Source organism: Papio anubis, chromosome 2 (assembly GCF_008728515.1).
Source record: "Papio anubis isolate 15944 chromosome 2, Panubis1.0, whole genome shotgun sequence".
Lineage (NCBI taxonomy): Eukaryota > Metazoa > Chordata > Mammalia > Primates > Cercopithecidae > Papio > Papio anubis.
Window position 1 is genome coordinate 88,238,484 of NC_044977.1, and position 23,920 is coordinate 88,262,403.

The following is a 23,920-nucleotide window of genomic DNA, read 5'->3' on the forward strand; positions in this document are numbered from 1 at the left end:
TTGTTTTGTTTTGTTTGAGTTCTACAGACTCGGTTGAGGAAAGAAGGGCTGGAATTCTCAGGAAATGCTCCCCACCTGTTGACACCAGCTAGATGAGTAAAGAATGGATAAAGAAGGCCTATAGCTCACCTATTTTGCTTCTCTGTTTTGCTTTTCCCTTCCCTTCCTAGTAGGTTCCCTTTCTGAAAATGCTGGCCTTGTCTCTGCTCAACTCAGATGAAAATATGTCACTGGAAGCTCCCAGCAGAAAACAAGAGGTCCCCGGCAGAGCCCCTCCCTGCTCACCCGTCCTCCCACCCATGCCACCACCCCAGTCTCCCAGCAGAGCACCTCGGTGGAGCCTGGTACTTGGTGCATTTAAGGTTAATGCAGTCCCAAACCTTCTGGTTTTATCACCAGGAATTGGTGATCTGGGAACAATTGAGTTAAATTATTTTTGTAATTAACTCCAAAGTAAAGAGAACATTCTGGGCTTCTTGTCTAGTTCAGAGAAATTGATTCCAGCATTAACGTGTTTTTAAAATGAAACATAAATTTACAGCCTGCTCAATGGACTGGTTGTGCAGTCTTAAAACTAGTCATGGCTCTTACAATCCTGCTTCCCACCTGGAGCTGGCCTACTGGGTCCACTTCCCACTCACAGCATCTTGTCCACCCACCAGGTGGGGAGCAGAGCAGCCTTCAGCCCTGCACAGGGGAACAGCCACCTCCAACTTCCCAAATGATGACCCAGACCTTCCTAGGATGCTGCATCGAGACCCAGCCGTGCAGGCCAAGACAGCAGCCATGGATGCCCACCTGGCATTGCTTTCCACAGCAGGAAACGGGAGAACCTTCACAGCCACTGGGGCAGGCCTGAGGCCAAAGGAGCAGCCAGGGGCACTCCCTGGGCAGATACAGGCAAGGCTAAGACAAGGCAAACCTGTGTGGGGCATCAAGTGGGCATGGTGAGGTGTGACAGTGGTTGTTGATGGGTGACAGTAGGCGAGTGTGTTTCTGTGTGGTGAAAATGTGTACATGAGAGTGGTTGTTGGGGGTGTGCGTGACAGTGTGTTTGTCAATGTGTGTGACGATGGGGATGTGTGTTTGTGAGCAAGTGTGTGATGGTATGTGTTGTGCACACAGAAGTGAAAGCTGAGGGGCCACGGTTAGAGCTGCAACAATGGGGCTTCTGGGTGGAGGGATGGAGAGTGGAACTGTGCCCCTCGTGCATGTTTCAACATTCCCAATGAGCATGTACACAGTTTACTACCAATAAATCAAACATTTTTCAAAACACTAGGCACTATCCAGCTGTCCCTTTTCCAGCCCTGGTCCCTGCATTTCCTGCCTCTGTGAGGCCAGCTCCTAGGCCTGTCTCCCAGCTGAGAGGTCTTGAAAGACCCCTCGCCTTCGGTGGCTGCCAGGTCCCAGGGGAGCCCAGAGTCTGTGACAGGGCTGCTACTGGAATGAGATAGTGCCCTCACTCCAGACTGGCCTTGCTCACCATGCCCCAGGAAGTCATCAGTGGGCAGGAGGGCTTTTCCTGGGACAGGTTTCCTGTCCAGAGACCCTGGCTCCAAACCCATGTTGATCCACTCTCTGGGAGTCCGGCAGTCAAAGTCCTCATTGTCAAATACCTGGAAGAAAGCAGACCAACGCTGGGAGGAAGCAGCTCCTCTAGTGGGGCCCAGGTGGGACTGGGTGTGCCAAAGGATGGGACGCCTAAGTAATCCCCTCCCCAGGTGAGAGAGCAGCAGGCTGGGACTGGGGGTTGACCCTCTCCACTGGGGGCTAGGGGCTGACCCACTCCACTGCTGCTCCCAGGGGTGCACAGCATCTGGTTGGGTGTTTGAAACCCTGGATCCCCATCCAGCCAAGCCACCTGAGGCTCAGGCAGAAGGGCGTCCAGGGACCCAGAGCAGGCGGTAGGTTCTTTCTCCCACTGCCCAGGGCCACCTAGCTCAGGCCCAAGGGAAGAGGTGGCCCTTGGGTTTTCCTGGGGACCCTACTACAACTTGGAAATGATGAGATTCGGGGCTGTTAGGAGGCAGCCCTTAGCTAGACTCAGATTTACCTCCTTACAGGGACCACCAGGCGAGAGACACTCAGGGCCGCAGAGAGGAAGGGAGGGGAGGTGGGTGAACGCCAGAGCCAGGCCATGCTCCCTCTTTCTCCTCCCTGGATTCATTTCCTGATTCATACCCCGAGGGGGTGGCACTGATTCCCTCTTCCATCCCTGCTCTTCCCGTTTCAGTGAGCCCAGAAGCAGCTCCCTACCCTGAGGTGGGCCCTGGTCAAGGAGGACTACTCCACAGTCCAGCTGGGCCACATCTAGATTGCCCATGGGTGGCATGGAGGCCAAGGCCAGGCATACAGTCTACCCAGGGAAGAAGCAAAGACTCAGCATTCCGGGGGGCTGGGGGCCCCTCCTGCCGCATCTAGGATGCTCAAAGTGCCTGGGATGGGTTCCTATTGGTGACCTGCCCTGTTTGACAAGAGAGTGCTGGTGACTGGTGTGGGAATCCCCTTTCAGATCTGACTCCTGAGCTTCCACTGGGGTCCTGCACCTCTGCTCCCTGTCCCTCAACCATCTGTGGAAGCCCGGCTCACCTTCAGTGGGAGGTAGATAGGGAAGAGTGGGTCATGGCCCTGCTCGATGGTTTGGGGGTGCTGGGGGTCCAGGTGCCTAGGCATGAGCTTGTTGGAGTCGATGCCCTGGCTGAACAGCAACTGCTCAATGTCCAGGCTCAGGTACTGCTGTTTCCTCCTGGTCAAGGGCAGGGACGGGACCTCAGGATGGCTTGGCTTGAGTGATGTGGTTCCATGGGTGTCCACAAGGGCTTACGGGGTTGTGGGGACAGGGGTGTGGCCGAGAGGCCCCTCTGGAGCCCTCCGCCCCTCTGAGACTCATCAGGAAGTCGTGTGGTGGCTGGGGCTGGTGTCCTGGGCTCCAATTGTCCTTCTGTCCTGCCCTGCAGTCCCATTCACTGACCTCAACACCACCTTCCCCAATTCCAAAACATGTAAATTGTTCCTATTAAGACACCAAAGGGCTAGAAGATTCGATCTAAACACTTGTGCACAGGTTCTGCTATGAGGATTGTCACCTGGTGATCTGCAGTTCCTCACCCCAAGACAGGTGGATGCCATCTCCCGGACAGTCTCCCCACAGCCCACCCAGCCGTACCTCTCGATCTCAATCTTGCGAGGACGCTGGCCTGGCAGCACCTGGAAAGGCACCTGCACCTTGGGCTCATAGGCCTGCAGCGGGAAGTCAGTCTGGGCGAGCAGCCGGGTGGTAGACCCAATGCACTGCTGCTCCACACGCTCCTGGAAGTCCTCAGGAACCTCGAAGGTTCCGACTGCAGGCAGAAGCAGGGGCAGGGGCTTTGGGGCTCAGGCCGGCACCCAACAACCAGCCTCCACCCCATAAAACAAATCATCTATCAGGCAGTATGCTTTGGAGTGTGGGAAGCTCAGAGCTTGCCAGTGGCTGGGAGAAAGGCATGGCACCAGGTGCCCTGGGGCTATGAGCCTGGAGGGATGGTGGCTTCCAGAAGGTCTGTCCTGGCCCTGCTCTCCCTGTCCAGAACCAGCATGCTTGACCACTCCTTTCCATACCACCCATGACTCCAGCACCAGGGGCCATTGCTCAAGCCAGGTGTTGAGTTCAACAAGGGCGAGGGTTACCACTAGACAGGAAGATGAAATGGGATGGGCTCCTCCCACACCTACTGCAGAGGCCCCCTCAGCATATTAGAGTCTGATATTCATTCCCTGAGGCTATTGCCAGCTTGAGGCATCCTGGATACTGTGGGTGGCTCCACCATTCTGGCCCTGCAGGACCCTCAAATCACAAAATGACTGCCCCTACTTAGATGAGCAGGGTATACAGAGGCTTTCATTCCACACCTGGGGGAAGGGGAGTTGGTGGGGAGGGATCCATTGATAGGATGACCATCCATCTCAGTTTGCCCGCGACACCAGATGGTCAATGGAGAAGAAAGTCCCAGGCAAAGTGAGACCACAGAGGTGGGGAGAGGGGAGTGGGCACTTGCTTCAGGAGGGGATGACCACATTTCCCAGGGCCTGGCTGCGCTCTGGGCAGTCTCCTGATGGTCCCCTCTATTTTCCGGTTGGAAGAAGGGTCCAGAGTCCCAGGGGCCCTGGTGACCCCTTCCTTGGGCCTTACTGCCTCCCTGGGACCAAGAGGTGGTCGTGCTGCAGGAGGGCCCACCTTAGGAGTGGCATCTGGGGTCCCACAGAGGCCTCCAGAGGTGGGGCCTGGGCAGTGTCCAAGGCTCAGTGGAGCCTCCACTATTAGCTGGAGTCTGCTCTCACCAGGTTGCCAAGTAGTCAAGGGACCCCATCAAAAAGGCCCAGATCTCAGGGCTGCCAAGAAGGCTCTTTTCAGAGCCCTAATCACCAGTTCTTGAGGCTGCGTGACACCACTCCACCCCCAGGACCCACTCAGTGGCCAAGAAGGAGCCAGGGTGAAGAGACCCACACCTGGCCTCCAGACCCTGCTGTGTCCGTGCGCCGGGGTAGGCTACCCCAGCACTCGGGCAGCAGAGTGAATGTCCACAACTGGCTGCTGAGAGCCCTGACTGACACTACCCTGTGCCGCTGGGGCCTACTTTTTCTCATGTGGGCAGAGCTGCCATCTGCCAATCACCCCCTGCCCACCCTGCCATGAGTGGCAGGAGCACCATTCCCAATACCATCAGTGCTGAGATCTGTGGTTGGTAGCCATTTTCTGGGTCACGGATACTTGTGATACTGTTGGAAACAATAGGCCAGACCCTCAGGTAAGTGCACAAATGTACATGCTCATGGTGTTTTCTAAGGCCTGTGGGCTCCGAGAGGACTGGTCTGGACGGTGACAGCAAGGAGCCAGGTCTTTCCTGGGGGTGGGGAGGAGGGGTGGACAGGGGGAGCCACAGGGCATCTGGGCCTGATCCAAGGGGACATCCTGTCTGCCAGGGGAGAGGGGCAAACTCTGGCCAGGTGGGAGGCCACCTGTGCAGTTCCTCACCACCACTCAGGGCTTCTCCTGGAGCCCCTGTACTCCCCTCTGCCACTGGGGAAGGCCCCACACCCTGCAGATCTGTCCCAGTCCTCGCCACCCCAGCCATGCTCTGAGACTCTCCATGAGCCTGAGAGGAGAAGCCCCCTTTCCTCCTTCAGCAAGGATCTCCCAGGCATCTATCTGAGCCAGGCCCTGTTCTAGGTGCTGGGGCCACAGCAGGGAGCAACTCAGACAGTCCTGGCCTTTTCAGGGCCCACATTCCAGAGGAGGCAGAAAATACACCCATATGCCCTTCTGACCTCAGCCAGGGAAAGAAAGCTGTGGCTCTGACCCCCGGCAGCCCAGCCCAGCCCAGCTCAGCGTCAAGGTCACGGCTCCACTAACAGTAATGACTCGGCAGCTATGGCTGACTGAGCACTCACCATGAGTGGGCGCTTGTGAAGCACCCTGTTTCTTATTATCCCCACTCCACAGTTAAGGAAGCTGAGGCCCACAGCCAAGAAAAGGTTGTCTCCCTGAGGCCAAAAGCCTGCTTGGAAATACCTACTGGAACCCACTCACACAGCCCTCCTGAGCACTGACCTCTTGGGGTGAACTTGTCGAGGTCAGCCTGCCGCAGGAGGTTCTGGCTCATTCGGGGGCCACGACACACCTCCTGAAACCAAACCGCGGAGCCCTGAGTATGTGTCAACATCCCAGGGACAGGCAGGACCCGGGAGGGACCCTGAGGCCAGGCGCCTCCCTTGAGGTCCACCAGGGAGCACTCCAGGAGCACAGGAGTGGGCAGAACCAGTGAGTACGCACAATTTCCCATTCAAAGGCCACAGTGGGCAACAAGTGTGGCCACCCAGGACATCCTGACCCCGCCCCATTCTGGTCCAGCCCAGCTCCCCTCCTTGCTCTGAGAACACTCCACAGTGCATCCCGGGGCTGAGCCATGAAGCAGATACTGCAAGGCCAGCAGGTATCTCTGAACATACCTCCTCTCCCAAGAGCCACTGGCACTGCAGGTGTAATGCATATCAGGGGGTCCTCGCCCTGTCTTTCTTGGCCCCTCCCTGGCCTAAAGCCTAAGACTGCCTGGGACATACAGGACTCTGAATTCTCTCCTTGTCATTCCCTCCCTCCCCTCTTTCCCCTGCCCCCAGCCTCCTCCCTCACATTCTAGCCTTCTTCACACAGCAGTGCCCTCTCTCAGGGACCCCAAGTCTTTGTACCTGTTGTCTCCCCTGCCTGGAACACGCTCCCAGGCCCCACTCTTACATCCTGTCTCTTAGATCTCAGCAGTATATCACCTCATCTGTGGAACTTCCCAACCAGAGCCAGGGGAGGGGGTCGTCCCTACCAAAGCCACTGCCCCATGACAACGACAATAGGGACATGGGCGTCTCATCCCTGCTGCATCTCCAGGGCTCCATCCAGGGCCTGGCACACAGCAGGAGCTCAGTAATGAGTTGTCGAATGAATGGACAGATGGATGGGTGGTGAGAAAAATGGATGGAAGAATGGATGAGGGCAGAATAGAGGGTAGATGGATAGAAAGACAGACGGATAGGTTGATAGACAGCTAAATGAACAGATGGACTGACTGATGGGGAGAAGGATGAAAGGATGGGTGAACGGAGCCCAGAGGAAGGGCTGAGGCTTGGTAGGGGATGGCTGCCATACTCACTCCAAGTTGATCCAAGGTTCCAGGGCTGAGGATGTCAGAGTAGTACCCACGCTGCTTCATCAGCGGGTACTTCTTATCATTGCCTGTCAGGGGTGACTTCCGGGGCTGCCCCAAGTCTGAGAGTGTGGGTGGGGCCGGGGGCAGGGATAAATGTGGGAGCTTGGGGTCAAGGGCTGGAGGATTCCCCAATCCATAGTCTGATCCTGGAAGAATCTTCTCCGGGTTATACTCTAGGCCCCTGTGGGTCCCCACTTGGACTCCAGGAGCACCGCTGCACTCTGGGCCTTGAGGGGTCCTTCCTGGGCTACAGCCTTTACTGTTAGGCTGCTCCATGCTGCTTCTCAGAGAGATGCCCCAGCCGAAGCTCCTAGGAGAAGATCCCAACGTCAGTCCGCCCTTGCCAGCCTCTGTCTCAGCCCCCAGACACATGGATGCCTAGATTGCCTGTCTGCCACAAGCCCCAGCCCATGACCCATGGGTAACAGAAGAGCAAGGAGGAGGGAGTGGTCTCCTCCTAATCTGGACAGGCATACAGTACCCCAAGTCCCACCAGGAGACAGTGGGGCCTGCCCTGGACACTGCATGTGAGAAATGAGCCTACCCAGAGTTAAGGCTGAGTGAGGGGAAGTACTGCAGATGCCCCCAACCCATGCATGTGACTGCACTTGTCCACCCTCTCCCCCATTTTATAGAGTAAGGCCTGGCTTCTCAGTAGTGGGAGATGGGGAGGGAGGCCCAGAGTTTGCTCACCCAGTAAATTTCCCTAAAATGACTTTCAGCCAGAAGCAGCCCTAGCACCCCCAGCCTAGCCCTGCTAGACTTCCCTGCCTTTTCCCAGTGTGGTGCATGAGCCTCCCTAGCACCTGTGAGCGCTGGACCATGCCCTGTGTCCCCTGTGTTTGCCCACTCTACTTCCTCCCATACCCCAGGAGCCAGAGGAATAAATGGCCTCCCCAGCAGGACCCCAATCCTGACCCTCCATAGGCCCACAGATCCCTCTACCAGCCACAAAATAGCATTCACCTACCCTGGCTCTCAGGGTCAGATCAGCTCAGGAAACGTATACCCTCCTGTCTTATGCAAGGGAGTAGCAGATGCCGCCGGGGTGCGTGCACATCCACCACCTGGAGGACAACGGTTTATAGAGTTTTTATTGTGGGAGGAGCAAGCCCTTGAAAAGCCACTGTTGCTTTTGGCTACCTCAAAATTCATCACCATGGAGAATCCTTGGGCAGGAGTACATGACAAGAAATTGGACAAGGATATGGTGAAGAAGAGGTTTGTATATAATGCTAGTGCAAAAAATAAAAAGAGGGCCGGGCGCGGTGGCTCAAGCCTGTAATCCCAGCACTTTGGGAGGCCGAGACGGGCGGATCACGAGGTCAGGAGATCGAGACCATCCTGGCTAACACTGTGAAACCCCGTCTCTACTAAGAAATACAAAAAACTAGCCAGGCGAGGTGGCAGGTGCCTGTAGTCCCAGCTACTCCGGAGGCTGAGGCAGGAGAATGGCATAAACCCGGGAGGCGGAGCTTGCAGTGAGCTGAGATCCGGCCACTGCACTCCAGCCTGGGCGACAGAGCGAGACTCCGCCTCAAAAAAAAAAAAAAAAAAAAGAGGGTCTACAATTATCTCAATAAAAATTGCAATTAGAAAAAAAGAGGCCGGGGCGGTGGCTCACTCCCATAATCCCAGCACTTTGGGAGGCCAAGGTGGGTGGATCACCTGAGATCAGGAGTTTGAGACCAGCCTGGCCAACATGGTGAAACCCCATCTCTACTAAAAATACAAAATTATCCAGGTGTGGTGGCACATGCCTCTAATCCCAGCTACTTGGGAGGCTGAGGCAGGAGAATCACTTGAACCCGGGAGGCAGAGGTTGCAGTAAGCTGAGATTGCGCCATTGCACCCCAACCTGGGTGACAAGAGCAAAACTCCATCTCAAAAACAAAACAAAACAAAACAAAAAAATGGCCAGGCTTGGTGGCTCATGCCTGTAATCCCAGCACTTCGGGAGGCTGACGTGGGCAGATCACTTGACGTCAGGAGTTCAAGACCAGCCTGGCCAACATGGCAAAACCCCATTTCAACTAAAAACACAAAAATTAGCTGGGTGTGGTGGTGCACACTTGTAATCCTAGCTACTCCAGAGGCTGAGGCAGGAGAATCATTTGAACCCTGGAGACAGAGGTTGCAGTGAGACAAGATCATGCCACTGCATTCCAGCCTAGGCGACAGAGCGAGCTTCTGTCTCAAAAAAGAAAAGAAAAGAAAAGAAAAGAAATAAAAGGAAAGCATCTTAACAAAAGGAAATAGAGGCTTAGCCCAAGCAAGCCGCCCTTCCCTGGCCCCATCCCATTTTCCCATCCCTTCTGCACACTGAGACAAAGAGCCGAGAGCTTGAAGAACAGGGCACTCTTTTTGCTGGGTGTTTTGTACTAGTGCAGGCCTCCTGATGGATCGTGGCAGGGGGCCCTTGCCTGCACTGACCTGAGGAGTGGGGTGGGTGGCCAGAGCTGTCTAGAGCAAAACTACCCAGCAGTGCTGAAGCAGCATTCAGCAGCTGAGTCCATTTCTAAGAAGGGGGTGATGAGTTGTCAGGGCACCTGAGGGCTGAAGAAGGGCAGATGGGGCTCTGGCAGGAAGCCCCAGACACTCAGCCCAAAGGCCGACCTGCCTCCAGCCAGTCTGGCCTGCCAGGCCTCCCCCAGCGGAACTCCGCTCCCTGAATCCAGTCTCTGGCGGCCAGCTGCCTCCCAGGGCAGGTGCTGAAGACAATGCCAAGTCTGGCCCACCTGTCTAACAGTCACCAGCCCTTCCTGGAGCACCCTAAAGAACAGAGGACCCCTTGGGGCTCAGCCTCATCATGCTGCAAACCCATAGATGTTTGTTTCATCTTTGAACAAAATCACCCGACAGAGCATGGCTTAGAGAGGCCAGGGTCCCAGATCCACAGGAGAACATTCCATTCCATGACTTCCTCAGCTCTCAGAGAGGCCTGAACATGCTTGGTTTGCTTTACTGGTGCATTATAAGGAGTTATAAGGATCTTTGGAGATAACAGATGTGCAAATGTCCAGGAAACTGCAGGGTTGCTGGGGGCAAAATGAATCCATAATGGGTGAACTTGCTGCCCCAGTAAACTGTTTCCCTCCATGCAAGCTGGCAGTGGGGGGATGCACCGAGGTGTGTCCCAAAGAAGGTGTGGGAGTGAGCTGCAAACTCAGAACCTGTTTCCCCTCCATCCCTCAGCCCTTCACAGTGGCTCCCTTCCAGCCCTGCCCCAACTCTGTGCACCTGTGCATTACCAGTATACTCAGGAGCTAGGACAGACAGAAAGAAAGACCTAGTCTGCCTCCTGCCGTGGCCTCATAGGTGACAGCAGTCTCTACCTGGGAATGAGTGTGACTGGCAGGGGGGAGAAGGACATGGCTCCCAGCAAGGCCTCTGCCTCTGGTCATTCTGGGCAGCTCCCCCTGTGTGTTGAAGGTAACTGGCCAGTGAGATGGCAGGCGTGGCCCTGGTGGGCACAGTGTTGGGAATGGTGACTGTTATTGGGGACTTAGACTTATTTTATGCATCATCTCATTTAAACTTCTAAGGTGGGAACTGAGAGTATCCTCATTTCTCAGAGGCAGGAAAACAAAGCTCAGAGAAGTGACCTGCTCAAGGTCACACAGCCAGCAAGAGCCACAGTTAAAATTTGAACCCAAGTTCTTCTTTCTCCCCACTCAGATCACCTGGGAGCCCTATTGGCCTGAGCCAGAGGAAGCTTCTGGTTGGATTCACTGACATTCATCCCCACTTGATTCAACCAGTAGCCAAGCACTTGGCTGAATAGACACAGATGAATAGGGGTATTCCAACCTCACAGCAGGTACCACTATTATTGCCAGTTTACAACTGAGGAAACTAGGGCCCGGGAAAGTAAAGAAACTTGCAAAGGTCACACAACCAAACACTGGCAGAACCAGAATGGAAACTGAGGTCTTCACCTCTGGCTGACTCAAAGGTCCATGTTCTAGCACCACAACAGTGTTCTCCAACTGGGTGCTGAGATTCTGCAAAGTGGGTGCCTGTGGGGAGCCACCTAAGCAGGAGGGCTTCTATGCCACCCACCCCTGATTCAATAAGGACCCTGCACCTTTATCCATTTCACACCCCGGGGTTCTGCATAAGCAGACAAATGGATCTGTGACTTTAAGGGATTTTGGAAGTATCTGCCCTTGGGGCTACCAGGCAAGCAACACCATGAATGGTTCTTGCTCCTCCAGGCTTGGGGTTCTCTCCACCATTTTGAAGCATTCACCTGATGCAAACTGCCCCCCACAACTGTGTCTTTCCCCTCCAGTGTATGTCTCCCTGTATTATATGCGCACATCTGTCTTTCCTGTCAGCTGCACAAGCATTTTCAAGTAACGTTGATCTCTGGAAACTTGGCACCTAGCACCTAGCATGAGACTGGCATGGGCTTGGCACACAGCTGGTGCCTAGAAAGTACTTGCTGAATGATTGTGTGAACAAATGAACTAATGCATGGGCGAAGTGGAGAAAAGAATGAAATTGACCTCTGTAACAACTCCGGTAGGGATCTGGAGAGGGGCTGGGTAACTGATGGGACTTCCACATGCTCAGCATGGGGATGGGGACCAAAAACTGGTCTGGTAAGTACAGGACTTAACTGCAAGGCTGTTTAAAGTGCACTTCTAGGCCGGGCACAGTGGCTCACGCCTGTAATCCAAACATTTGGGAGGCCAAGGCGAGCGGATCACCTGAGGTCAGGAGTTTAAGACCAGATTGGCCAACAGGGTGAAACCCCGTCTCTACAAAAATACAAAAATTAGCCGGCATGATGGCGAGTGCCTGTAATCCCAGCTACTCGGGAGGCTGAGGCGGGAGAATCGCTTGAACCCGGGGGGCGGAGGTTACAGGGAGCCGAGATCGCGCCATTGCACTCCAACTTGGGCGACAGAGCGAGACTCCGTCTCAAAATTAATAAATAAAATAAAGTGCACCTCCCTTCTTTCCCCCTGGCCAAGGCTCAGCAACCAGACACCTGCGAGACCCCACCCCCCACCCCGTCCACTAGCCCTCCGCGCCTTTTCGAGGCCTCGCTGCCCGCGCTGGCCTCGCAACCCCTCCGCCTCACCTACCTACCGGCTCCACCGAGCAGTGCGGGATGCGTCATCCCCGTCCCTAGGGAGGGACGCTAAGCCGTTGCTAAGGGGCGGGGCCATCCGGCACCGCAAGGCGGGAGCTTCCGTCCGCGAACCTCCCCAGCCTGAACCCACACCTACCCACCAACTCCAGGTCTCGGTTACTTCCGCCCAGGACGCTAGGACTGGGGTGTTCCAGCACATGCCCCGACCGGCAGGATTAGGGCCGGCCTGGGAGTGTCACTCTTCTAAGTTCCATTACCCACCCATCTTCCCTCCTGTGCCCTTTTAGAGTAAGCAGCGAAACAGCTAAATGCAGTGTGAGAACTTTGATTAATTCCTGATTTAAATACATATACATATGTAAATAACTTGGGGAGGAATAATTGGAGAAATTTACGAATTGGAAGTTGGCATTTAAGCCACAGCTGCGGGACAGCTGGTCAGGGCACTGAGGAAAAGGTGGGTTCTGGTTCTCCTGGGGCTTGGCTCACACAGCCACACCCTCCCCATTGCACGGTGACTCCACTCTGGCCGCCGCCTCCACTGGGCAGAAGTTGCGCCCGACCCCCGCTTGGCTCAGGTGCCCACCCTCTGATGCCCCTCATCTGCTCTCAGGACCTGGCATGGGTTCAGGTTTTCACCCTCCTGCCCTATTCTGAATATTGAGTTATTGTTAATTTTCTTAGATGTGATAATGCTACTGTGGTTGTATCAGACTATCCTTAGTTGATGTGGCCTGAAGTGTTTCAAGAAACACATCAGAATGTCCGCTACAATTTCCTTTCAAATGGTTCAGCAAAAATTATATATAGGTAAGCATAGCTAGATAAAAAGAGAAAGAGGAGATAAAGTAAAAGTGGTGCAATGTAACAATTAGAGAATCTGATGGTCACAGATGTCCACTGTACCAGGCTTCCGATTTTTTCTGTAAGGGAAAGAAGTGGTTCACAAACCAAATGAACCAAAAGAAAAAGATCACCTCATCTGACCTGAGAACCCCTGCCCAGAGCCTTCTCAAAACTGGCCCCATTTCATAGATGGGGAAACAGACTTGGTGAGACATTTAATGTTGGGGGAGGTCATAGGCCCTGATGTTGAATTTTACTTGGCATTTTAGTCGTGCTGGCTTGATGCCAGGCCTGTTGCTGGGCACTAAGTGTCTGGAACTGAACTGGACCCTATCCCCACCATAAATTATATTGAGTGGGAAAGATGGAGAGGCCAGGCCATGAGGAACCCAGAGGCAGGGTGTAAGCTCTGCCTGGAGACAGCAGTTCAGCCCTTGCACAGGCTTCTGCTTCCTCTGTCTAGAACCTGTCTCCATTCACTCCCACGTCTGGCGGACTCCTACTTATCCTTCAAGACCTGATGCTGGTGCAACCTTTCCTGAATCCAAACCGTGGTTTTATTTTTCTTGTTGGCATTCACACAGTAGGTACTCGGTGATCACTGCAGAAGGAAGGAAGGAGCATGACGGGAACTGGAGGCAAGGTGTCCACAGCTCTTAGAAGGGACAGGGACCCCATCATCCTGTTTAGGGCAGTCTGGCTGCTCAGTGGGTCTGGGTATATGCTGGGTACCCCCCCTTGGCCTGTAGAGAGGCACCTGCTTCCCTGCTTTTGCCTGGTACTTCCCACACTGGGTACAGCTGTCCAAAAAGCTGCAGCATCCATCCGGGTTGCCACGGCAACATCAGCCTATGGTGGGACGTCAGGAATGAGAGGGGCAGAAAGCTAATCCTGGAAAGTTGCCAGGCAACACAGTGGGCTGGTGACACCACAGGGGCTGTGGCTGCTGGACAGATGGACAGGCCACAGCTGAAAGGGTCCACTCTCAGGAGGCCCAGCTCACAGAACCACTCACTGCCTACCATGTGATGGTCACTGCTGTTTCTCCCAACTGGAGAATGGACTTGAGGGGTGGGGGCCAAAGGGAGCTGGTTTTGCCAGCAGCCCTGCCAGCTCCACTTCACCCCTCTTCAAGGGCATGCTGTGGCCTCCCTCCTCCCTGGCAGGAGACCATGAGTCAGTCCCTGTTCTTCTGGGTCTCAGGGGCTACCCTCTAATGCTCTGTCTTCTCCCATGGCTGGGCAAGGGTTCAGGCTTTGGCCTTCCTGCCCTGTCCTGAAGGCTACCATACTTACCTTGCTCCCTGGGAAAGGAGCAACGGGTTGAGCCATGACCCACTGGACTTCTGCCCCTCTTGTGATGGGAGGGCCATCTTTTAACCTGAATAAGCTGGAAGACAGGTCAGCCTTACTCTTGTTGAAACAGGCGGACTGGGTTTCTACAAGAGTTGGGGAGTCACTGCCCATCTCTTGCTCAGAGCCCCCTTGCTGAGGACTCTGGTGGCCTGGAAGCTGGGGGATTGGGGCAGATGGGCTGCTTAGGAGGCCCTGGCCCAGAGCCATGCCTTTCCAGCATGGGGTCTGAGGGCATGGCAGGTCTGCACGCCCCCTCCCCTGTGTCTCCTTGCTGGCTGAGACGGGAGCAATGCTTCACTGACTGCAGAGATGAAAGCCCCTTGTGAATGGGCAGCAGAATGGGCCCTTCATGTGGCTGGCCAGCCAGAACGGAAGGTGACAGGCATCCAGACTGCATGGCTGAGCTACCCGCTCCCCACCTGCCCCCAGCCTGCCTCTTGGGCCCCCAGGATCTTCCTCTGATTTTCTAGGCCAGGGGCTCTGAGCTATGCCAAGAGAAAGTGAGTTGCAGGCATGGGGGGGTGTCAGAGAAGGGACTCGGTGAGGTCTAGGATTCACCACCTCCCCAGGCCTCCCTGACATAAGCCTCCCTGCCATTGCTTAGCTGCCCTCAGCAGTTCTGATCAGCATAATCATTTCTTTGATGAATAAAAATGGAGACAAATTAATTCTCCTTTGATCCACATGATCACCTTGACAGACAAGACCTTGAAAGCCCAGAGCTCAAAGAAGAAGGAGTAGAATAGAGTTTCTCGGGGGCTGGAGGACTGGAGACCACTGGTCCATGAACAGACAGTCTTCATGCATCACAGCCCCCACCTAATCCCGTGCCCACCTTTACTCCTGTGCAACCTCCCTGCCAGAGCCTCCTCCTTCTTTGTTTTTCTATGATCTTCCATCCCATCTTGGGTTACTTCTCAGGACGCCCTCCCTGAGTGCCTTGGCCAACAGAACACACATGCTCCTCAGGGCCCCAGAGGACCATGGTCAGTACCACTTGGTAGATGGTCACTGCTGAGTCCCTCACCGGACGGTGGGCTTGAGCTGTGGGTTGGTGACATCACAGGGGATGTGGCTGCTGGATAGATGGACAGGCCACAGCTGAAAGGGTCCACTCTCAGGAAGCCCAGCTCAGAGAACCACTCACTCTGTACCATGTGATGGTCATTGCTGTTTCTCCCAACTGGAGGGTGGACTTGATGGCTGGGGCAGAGGCACGGCTTTTCTCAGCAGCCCTGCCCATGCGTCAGTCCAGGAAAGATCCATAGAAATGACTGGAAGATACAGCAACCCATATCAGGGCCACCACCCCAAAGATAGTGGCTGCTGACACCAGCCCAGCTGCACATGACCCCACATTATCCCACACTCACCTCCTCTCCCCCAGCCTATTTTTCTCTGACCTCCATCTGAGGGTGCAGGATGCTAAGGCTCTGTGCTCCAGGAGCAGCAGCCCAGGGGGGATGCCTGCTGGTCCCCACCTTCCTGGGCCAAAGCACCAGATGGCAAGCTCTGAGACAAAGACATCTTCCACAGGACATTTCCCGGGAGGGCTCCAGGAGCTGCACAGCAAACTGCTTATTATAATTAGACTCTGAGCACCTCTAATTTTCCCTCGGTCCCAAGGAGTTTGGTGAGCATCAGCTGAGTAATATCTTGGCAGAGTGGGTGACTTCATCAACATGGCCCTGTGACCCACCAAGTGCCTCCACTCCCACTTTCCAGGGAACCTGGGTTTGCTAAGGCTTAGCTGGGCCCTCCCATCCACTCGCCCCCCAAGGCTGGCCACTTTGGGGACCAGACGCCAGCCTGACCTTTCATCCACCCCTAGGAAGGGCTCTGGATGGGGCAGGAGGCTTGGATTCTTCAGATTACTCACTGGGCAAGTCCTTTCCTTTGTTAGGCCTCAGTTTTTCTTCTGCACAATGAGGAACAGAAACCTTGCCCAGCGTCATGGTGGGGTCATCAGCACAGAGTGGTGTGAGGGACACCAAGACTTTTCCTGCCCCGAATACTTCCATTCCCGGCAAAAGCACTGCCCTTGCCAGACCTCCAGGAGGGAGTGTGTAAAAAACTCCCAGCAGGTCAGTAAGGAAGGGTTTGTTCCAAAGAGATGGAATCCCTCACTCCCAAAGAGGTGCGACAATCCTCCTCCCCACCACCCCTTGCAAATGGCCTGGGGACATTCAAACAGCTAGGGTGGCCATTAGAGCTGACAACGTCCTTGGCAATCCGCTCCCACACTCTGGGTGTGCAAACTGAGGTGGCAAGAAGGGAGGGGCCTCACCCAAAGTCTTGGCAGAGTGGGATGGGAACCTGTGGCTGTCCTGCAGGATATAGGGAGCCGCAAGGAAAAGACCATTAGACAAAGACCCGTTGCCCTGGGAATTCCACTTCCCTTTACAGGAGGATAAGGGGCATCTGCCTGGCCTCGTACTCCTCTCACTCCTTGTCCCTCCTCCACTCCACCACCCTGAGGTGGGGCATCAGGAAGCCGGCAGCAGGCCTACCTTATGCACCAGACACTGATAGTTGCGAGAGTCTCAGTTCCCCTATTTATGGAAGAACTGGACTGTCCACCACCTGGGCCCCCAGTCATCCTCCAGCTGCCCCCTGTGGAGCATTCTCCTCCTGGAGAGTCCCCACCCCACTGTCTTTCTCTTTCCCCTGTACTCCTGATAGGCCACTCAAGAGCCTGGCACTGGCTGGGTGTGGTGGCTCATGCCTGTAATCCCAGCACTTTGGGAGGCCGAGGCGGCAGATCACGAGGTCAGGAGATCGAGACCATCCTGTTTAACACAGTGAAACCCTGTCTTGACTAAAAATATAAAAAAATTAGCCAGGCATGGTGGTGGACACCTGTAGTCCCAGCCATTCGGGAGGCTGAGGCAGGAGAATAGCGTGAACCTGGGAGGCGGAGCTTGCAGTGAGCCGAGATCACACCACGGCACTCCAGCCTGGGCGACAGAGCAAGACTCCATCTCAAAAAACAAAACGAAACAAAACAAATATGAAAATTAGCCAGACACGGTGGTGCATGCCTGTAGTCCCAGCTACATGGGAGGCTGAGGCAGGAGAACTGCCTGAACCCAGGAGGCACAGGGTTCCAGTGAGCTGAGATCATGCCACTGTGCTCCAGCTTGGGTGACAGAGACTCCATCTCAAAAAAAAAAAAAAAAAAAGAAAAAAGAGCCTGGCAATACTGGGTCTCCTGCCCACTTCCTCTGTACCCTTGGAGGCCTCTGGAAAATGTCATCTCCAACCCTAAGCAGTGACTCTGAAGTGTACAGAAGGGGCTCAGGTCTCCACCTGGACCAACAGAGGGGGCCCTGAGAGTATGACCCAAGATACCCCCTCTCTGTTCTCTTCCCAACCTGGCCTCAGCCTTCCCTCCAAGCAGAGAAAAACTGGTCCTTGCAGGCCCTGAAGGCAGTATTGGCTGCTCCCAGTTTTCAGGTGAGCAGACTGAGGTCCTGGAGCAGAACCTTGTTGCAGGCACACACACTGCTGACCAGGCAGAGCTGGCTTGGCAGCTGGACCCTTGGTCCCTGCCCGGGGCCTTCCCTGCTACCCCTCCTGGTTCCCCAGCCCTCCTGGCTGGCTCTTAGAGAAGGCAGGTGGGCCTCAGGATGGGCAGGGCCTGCCCTGGGGAGGGAACTTGGGCTGGGAAGCAGGTCGGGGGGGGCGGTGGTCAGCAGGTGCAGGATAATGGGGCCACTGGGGGAGGCCCAGGGAGCAGGTGCTGCCCATGGAGGGGCTGAGGTTGCCATTGTATGCCCAGCTTTGGTGGGCCCAGAGCAGGAGGGGGGTCCCTGTGGGCCGCCAGGCTGCCCTGGCTCATGCTCAGAGGTCGTCCTGATGCCTGGGCTCAGGCACACAGCCAGGCCCCTCCCCTGGGTCCCAGCCACCCCACCAGGTTGCCATGACAACCAACACTTTCATCCCTGTCCCTTTGTCTGGTCACGGTCCAGCTTTTGTGACCAGCTATAATTGGTGGGTGGAGGGAAGGGGGCCTTGCATCAGGATATACTCAGCTGGGGTTGAGTTGTGAACTCAGGCAAAGGAAGGCTGGATGGCAGGTTAAAGAAAACTGGAGATGCAAAAAGGCCGGGCTTTGCTGACATTTCCCCCTGCAGCCTCCTCTCCTGGCTGCTGGCCACATGCTCAGAACTGAGTCTGCTGGCCCCAGAGTGAACTGTCCCATCTCTGGGCCTCATTTTCCCCTCTGTGACTGCAACTGCGGATGACCCCTCTGCCCAGGTGCGCTGTGGTTCTGGGAGGCAAAAAGGCATGAGCCAACCCAGAGCTTAACTGCTTTGTGCAACTGAGGAGACTGAGGCATAGAGCAAAGCTGGATCCCGGTCCCGGTCACACCCACGGTGAGCCAGTGGCAGAGCCAGACCTCCTGCAGGCCCAGTGCCTCAAGTATTAGGCCCCCAAACCAAACAAACTGAACCTCACAGTTTTTCTCCCCTAGTGCCCCCATAGGGAGGAGCCTTGCCAGCAGGACGCAGCAGGGGTGTGAGGGGGCCCACACCTCCATCATCCTCCCCCAGGCCCCACCAGCTGTGTGCCTTTGGGAAAGTCCCTTGGGGCCAAGTCCAGGGTGTGAAAAACAAGGGGGTGTGTAGAAACAGTCAACCCTCCCTCAGCTGGGGTGAGAAGGAGGTAAGGCCTGCTCTGCACAACGCCAGCTCATTGCCAATCCCACAAACACCACACACCCTGCTCCCACCCATCGCCCCTGCCCACCCACATGACACTGCATTGCCCAAATGGCTGCCCTGCCCATGCTCTGGGCATTCCTTTGCCCCTGTGATTGCCTTCCCCTGTGGTGCCCTCTGTCCTCTGAAAGGAACCTGGTGGTCCCTGGTGACCAGGGCTCAGGGAGGATGATCACTGCTGTCCTTTAAATCTAAAGAATTCCCCCTTGAGACAAGCACTGGTTTTCAACAGGGAAACAGAAGAAGAAGCAGAGAGTGCTGCGGCAGCCAGTTTCGCTGCTGCAGACAGAGGCTCTGGGATGGGACCGCACTGGAAGAGGCAACAAGATGGCTTTGTCCTTTCTCGGGCGGCTCTTCTGATCTTTGAGGGAAGCCAGGATTTCCTGCAAGCCCCTCGCCCCAGGCTCAACACCCTGTAGCCTTGTGGGAAAAGTATGGGCACCCCAGACAATGATGTGTTTCTAAAGGGTCTGCGACCCTCCAAGGGATCTGAGGCTCAGCGGGGCCCTCAGGCTCAGGAGGGACTCCCACCACCACGGCCGCTTCACAGGCATGACAGGTCCACTGGTGCCCCTCAATGAGACACTTGAGGAGCAGGGGGACCAGAGGGGAGGGGCTGGGGCTGAGCAGAGAACTGATTCAATAACTAGCAGCGCAGACCCTGCATGTCATCGTGGCTCTGCCATCCCAAGAAAATGTCACTTCTTCCCCATGGACATTCTTCTCTGCAGTTCGCTCTGCATCTACGCTGGATGTGAGTAGGGTGGTAGCAGGATCAGCTACTTGGGGCCAACAGATGGGTACCACTGTTGTACCAGTGGTACAAGGCTGTACCACTGGGCAGCCCAAGCCAGAAGGAGCACAGTGTCCACCTCTACAGCTATTCATCCTTATTATGGGCTAGGAACCAGTTACTAAGAAATTAGCATGTGGCCAGGTGTGGTGGCTCACACCTGTAATCCCAGCACTCTGGGAAGCCAAGGTAGGAGGACTGTTGAGCCCAGGAGTTTGAGGCCAGCCTAGGCAACATGGCAAGACCCCCATCTCTACAAAAAAATTTTAAAAATTAGCCGGGCATGGTGGCATCTGTGCACCTGTAGTCCCAGCTATTCGGGAGGCTAAGGTGGGAAGATCGCTTGAACCCAGAAGGTCAAGGCTGCAGGGAACCATGATCACGCCACTGCACTCCAGCCTAGGTGACACAGTTAGACCCTGTCTCTGAAAAATAAAATAGAAAAGTGAGCATATGCCATGAGGTTTATACACATTATGTCATTTAATCCTCACACCAATCCTAGAAGGGGGTGGCTGTTACTATTTCCCTTTTTGCAGGTGGGGACACTGAGACTCTGAGAGGTGAAGCTGGCCAGGGAAAGGAAATTGGCAGACTTGCCTGGGTAGAGGGGAGGGTAGGAGGCAGGGCTGAGTCAACTGTTGGAAGAAGACAGTGCAAGACAGATTTGGGCTCAGGATACAACATTTTTATAATGGTCCCAACCAATGGACTGGGCTGCCCAGATGGCGGGAGCTCCCTGTCATGGGAGGCATGCCAGGGGAAGCTGAATAGGCACCTTTCCTGTCATTTGGACACCTGAATGGAAAGAGAGTACCTATCCAGAGCAAATGAGGCCTTAAGGTGTCAATCCTGGCCCCAGCCCAGTGCTGGAAGGTATAGAGAAGACAGCACCTCCCAGGTAGGGGTTGAAGGACCCAGGGGGCACACCCTGCTGAAAACTATGCCCCCACTGTCCCACCTCCAGGAGTGGCTTCCACTTTCCAAAATGTGTCTGTCTTAGGGAGAAATTTCAGGACACCTGAGAGGGGCACAAGCAGGAACACAATGCTGGTTGCAAATTCCCCCAATTTTTCACCCCAGGCACTTCCCTTGTCTCATCCTAGTTCCAGCCTGTGGGGATGTCTCAGAGCCCAACCCCACTCCCAAGGCCCCTCTCTGCAAGGCTGACAGCCTCCTCCTAAACCATCCCTTACACTCAACCAGAGCAGCAAGCCCCACTGATTCTTCTCCTAAATATCCCTCAAATCTATCCACTCCTTTCTGGATCCACAGATGCAGCCCTGGCCACCTCCTCCCTGGTCTCCCAGTCACCAGCACCGGTTCATATTCTACCCAGCAGCCCTATGTAGACGCCTCCACAGCCCACAGTCCTCCCTGATCTAGCCCCACTCTCCCCACTCAGTGCCCTCATGCTGTCCTCCAGCCAGAGGGAAGCCCTTTCAGTTCCTGACACACACCCTGTCCCCCTGTCACCTGCATCTCATTCACTGCAGCTTGGACATCTTTCCTCCAAGGCCTGGGTTAAACACCCCTAGGTGCCCACAACCATGGCAAAATTGTGTGGCCAGAGTCATTAACATGTCTGCCTCCTTGGAGAGACCAAAGGTGCCATGGGGCAGAGTCCAACCTGTCTTACCCAGCCTATATTCCCATCCCCTGGTCCTGCTGCCTGGCACAGAGGAAATGTTCAATGAGCAACAGCTGAATGCATGCAAGCATGAATGCATGAATGAGAGTGTGACTGAGGCTGAGAGAGCTGTCCCACACAGGCAGGTCCCCAAGGACAGCTGAGTCTAGAAGCCATGATAAAAAGTGGATTGAGGGAGACGTTTGGGACAGGAGACTAACTGGGCCAACAGGTCCTCTGTGGAGGCCCGGACTTGTGTAGCCCCAACTCCTGCCCTGAATCGAAAAGATGGGACAGATCCATGCACCTGCCAGAAGGGACAGGAATGGGGGATTCAAGCCAAATAGAGTGAGTGAGGCAGATTCCTAGAGGTCTTGCCCACTCCCTCTGGCCCACAGATTCCCTTTCAGCAAAGTCACCTTAAAGTCTTTCCTGGGGACTGTGATGGGGTGTGAGGGAATTGAGCCCAGGCCAAAAGACCAGTCACAGTGCACCTCCCCTACTCAACCAGAGGGGAAGATGCCTGCCTCTTTGTGGCTTTGTATACACACACACACACACACACACACACACACACAACTTCCCCCATGCAGAGACTGAGCAGGGCGTCCCTGGGCCTGGGAGACCTTGAACCTCCAGTCACCACTCTCTGTGGGTGGCCCCTGGCTTCCTTGTACCCCTCCCAGCTCAGCGACAGCCTCCTGAACTTCCTGGCAGGCTTCCAGGCCTCGGAGAAAGCCGCTGTCTCTGCCACACCATTACTGTCACCATCACTGCTGCTGCGAAAATGCAATTACAGCAAACAACAGTCGCCGCCTCACTTGAGCCTCACCATCCACACCTGGAACTAATTAACTTAATTAGGCCTTAATGAGCTACACTGGTCGGAATGCCTATTTTTACTTAATTATCCCCTAATGTGCTTGGCATGGAGGAGCACAGGACCCGGAGGATGGCTTTGGCAGTGGCAGTGGCAACCACCTCCTCTCCCTGAAGAAGAGACACTCAGGAGGTGATGCCTGTCTGCCTGGAGTGGGCCCTAAAAAGCTGAGGAGGGGTGAGGCAGGGGCCACGGGCCACGCTGTAAGAACAGCAGCCTACCAGCTCCAGCCTCCCATCATTCCCACTGCACAGTCTGAGCTGGGGCTGAAGTCACACTTTGCTCAGTTGGGGGTGTAACAGGCATGACCTGGCTGGCTTTTGCATTCATAGACCTCTGACAGGGACGACATGGGCTCAGAGAGTTACTCTTCCAACTGTCTCTAATGGGAAGGCACAGAGAGATGAAGGGCTTGCCTAAGAACACACAGCTAACTGGTGGCAATGGACGTGAATGGCTCCCAGGCCCTTTGAAGGAGCACTTTAAGCCATGATGGGGTCCTGTCAGGGTGGAGTCTAGCCTCTTTCACACCAGGCCAGGCTAGGATAGGCAGAGGATCACTTAGACAGCTGGCCTCCAGGGTCCCTATGGCAGCACCTTCCACCCCCAGTTGGGCCTTGGCTCCTGAAAGCCAAGTTTGCATCATCAACTTCTCTAGCTTTGGGGTGAGGTGAGGTGGTCTTGGTTCACTAGACAGATATGGGGGAGGCTTCAAGAGCAGGGTCCCTCCCTACTGGCCCCTGCCTTGACCCTGCTAGGGTCTCCAGATCAATGGCTCATTTGAATCTCTGGGTTCCTGGGGCTGGAGGGGTACCCTGTCCCTTGTATAAGCACAATGCACCTCTATGCTAAAGATGGATCAATCTCCGGGGCAACCCCCTCTCTGGAACTCCAGGCTTAAATCTGACAACTGTTTCCTTGGCACCTCCAGCCCTATCCAGCCCCAGGAGTCCCAGTCCTAACACAGACGACCCAGAACCTTTGATTTCCCTCTCCCTGGTCTGCTTTTCCCAGCATCCCCCTCTTCTGAAAATGGTCATGCCATTGGCTCATGTGCTTAAGCCAGAAACTGAAGAACGGCTCTGGACCACCCTCTCTCACACCCTACAGCCAACCCTTCCTGAAGTCCTGTTGGCTTTGCTTCCAGATAACATCCCCAAATGCCAACTTCCCACCATCTCCCAGCAAGCACCCAATCCTGGCCACCATCCTCTCCCATCTCGACAGCATCTCCCTTGGTCTTCATGGAGCCTCCACAATCTGGTCTCCATGAAGCTGTCATAGTGATTTAAGGAAAAAAAAATCACTCCCTAGTTCAAAATCCAATGACTTCCCATGACACTTATAATAATAAAGTTCATAGGCCTTAGCCCAACCTACAGAGCCCCACCTGCCTCGCTGGTCCCATCCACCTCCTTTCCCTTCTCCTTGCCCCACTGACATGGGCTGTCCTTCAGGGCCTCACAGGCCTCAGGGCCTCTACACTGCCTACTCCTTCTGCCTTGAATGCTCTTCCCGCTGACCTTTGGATCACTCAGATCTTGGCTTAAACATCACTGCAGCCTTCTCTGGCCCCACACTCTAAAGTCTCCTCCTAGGCCCTAGCCCTGTTAGATCGCCTCCTAGATCACCCTGTTAGAATCTTATGCATGGCACCTGCTAGCATCTGAAAATGCTGTTTCTATCTCCCTTGAACTTCATCTGTTTTGATCCCTACTGAATCCCCAGCCTAGAACACCATATGCCTGGCACACTGTACGAACTTTCTGCTAAATGGGTGTTAGAGGAATGCCTTGACTTTTCCACAAGTGATTGGAGTCCCCAGCCCCTTCCTTGAGCTGCCCAGAG

General features: G+C 55.0%; 1 protein-coding gene and 1 long non-coding RNA gene across 3 annotated transcripts in view; one reads left to right on the forward strand and one right to left on the reverse strand.

The window, feature by feature from the left end:
- DNAH1 (dynein axonemal heavy chain 1) overlaps positions 1–16,837 on the reverse strand; it is a 90,596-nt gene extending 73,759 nt beyond the window's left edge. For both annotated transcript variants that reach the window (XM_031663302.1, XM_031663303.1), the window contains exons 1-7: positions 11,841–16,837; positions 7,711–7,807; positions 6,684–7,050; positions 5,594–5,666; positions 3,170–3,344; positions 2,593–2,749; positions 1,487–1,619 (exon numbers count right to left, since the gene is read on the reverse strand). In XM_031663302.1, coding sequence (XP_031519162.1) covers positions 1,487–1,619; positions 2,593–2,749; positions 3,170–3,344; positions 5,594–5,666; positions 6,684–7,016 — 871 coding nt within the window. In that variant the 5' untranslated portion in view covers positions 7,017–7,050; positions 7,711–7,807; positions 11,841–16,837. The remainder of the gene's footprint in view (positions 1–1,486; positions 1,620–2,592; positions 2,750–3,169; positions 3,345–5,593; positions 5,667–6,683; positions 7,051–7,710; positions 7,808–11,840) is intronic.
- A 1,785-nt stretch (positions 16,838–18,622) lies between these two features.
- On the forward strand, positions 18,623–19,111 carry LOC110742472. The gene is made up of 2 exons (XR_004182155.1): positions 18,623–18,713; positions 19,002–19,111. It is a non-coding gene; the product is annotated as an uncharacterized LOC110742472 (long non-coding RNA).
- Positions 19,112–23,920: the final 4,809 nt, after the last annotated feature.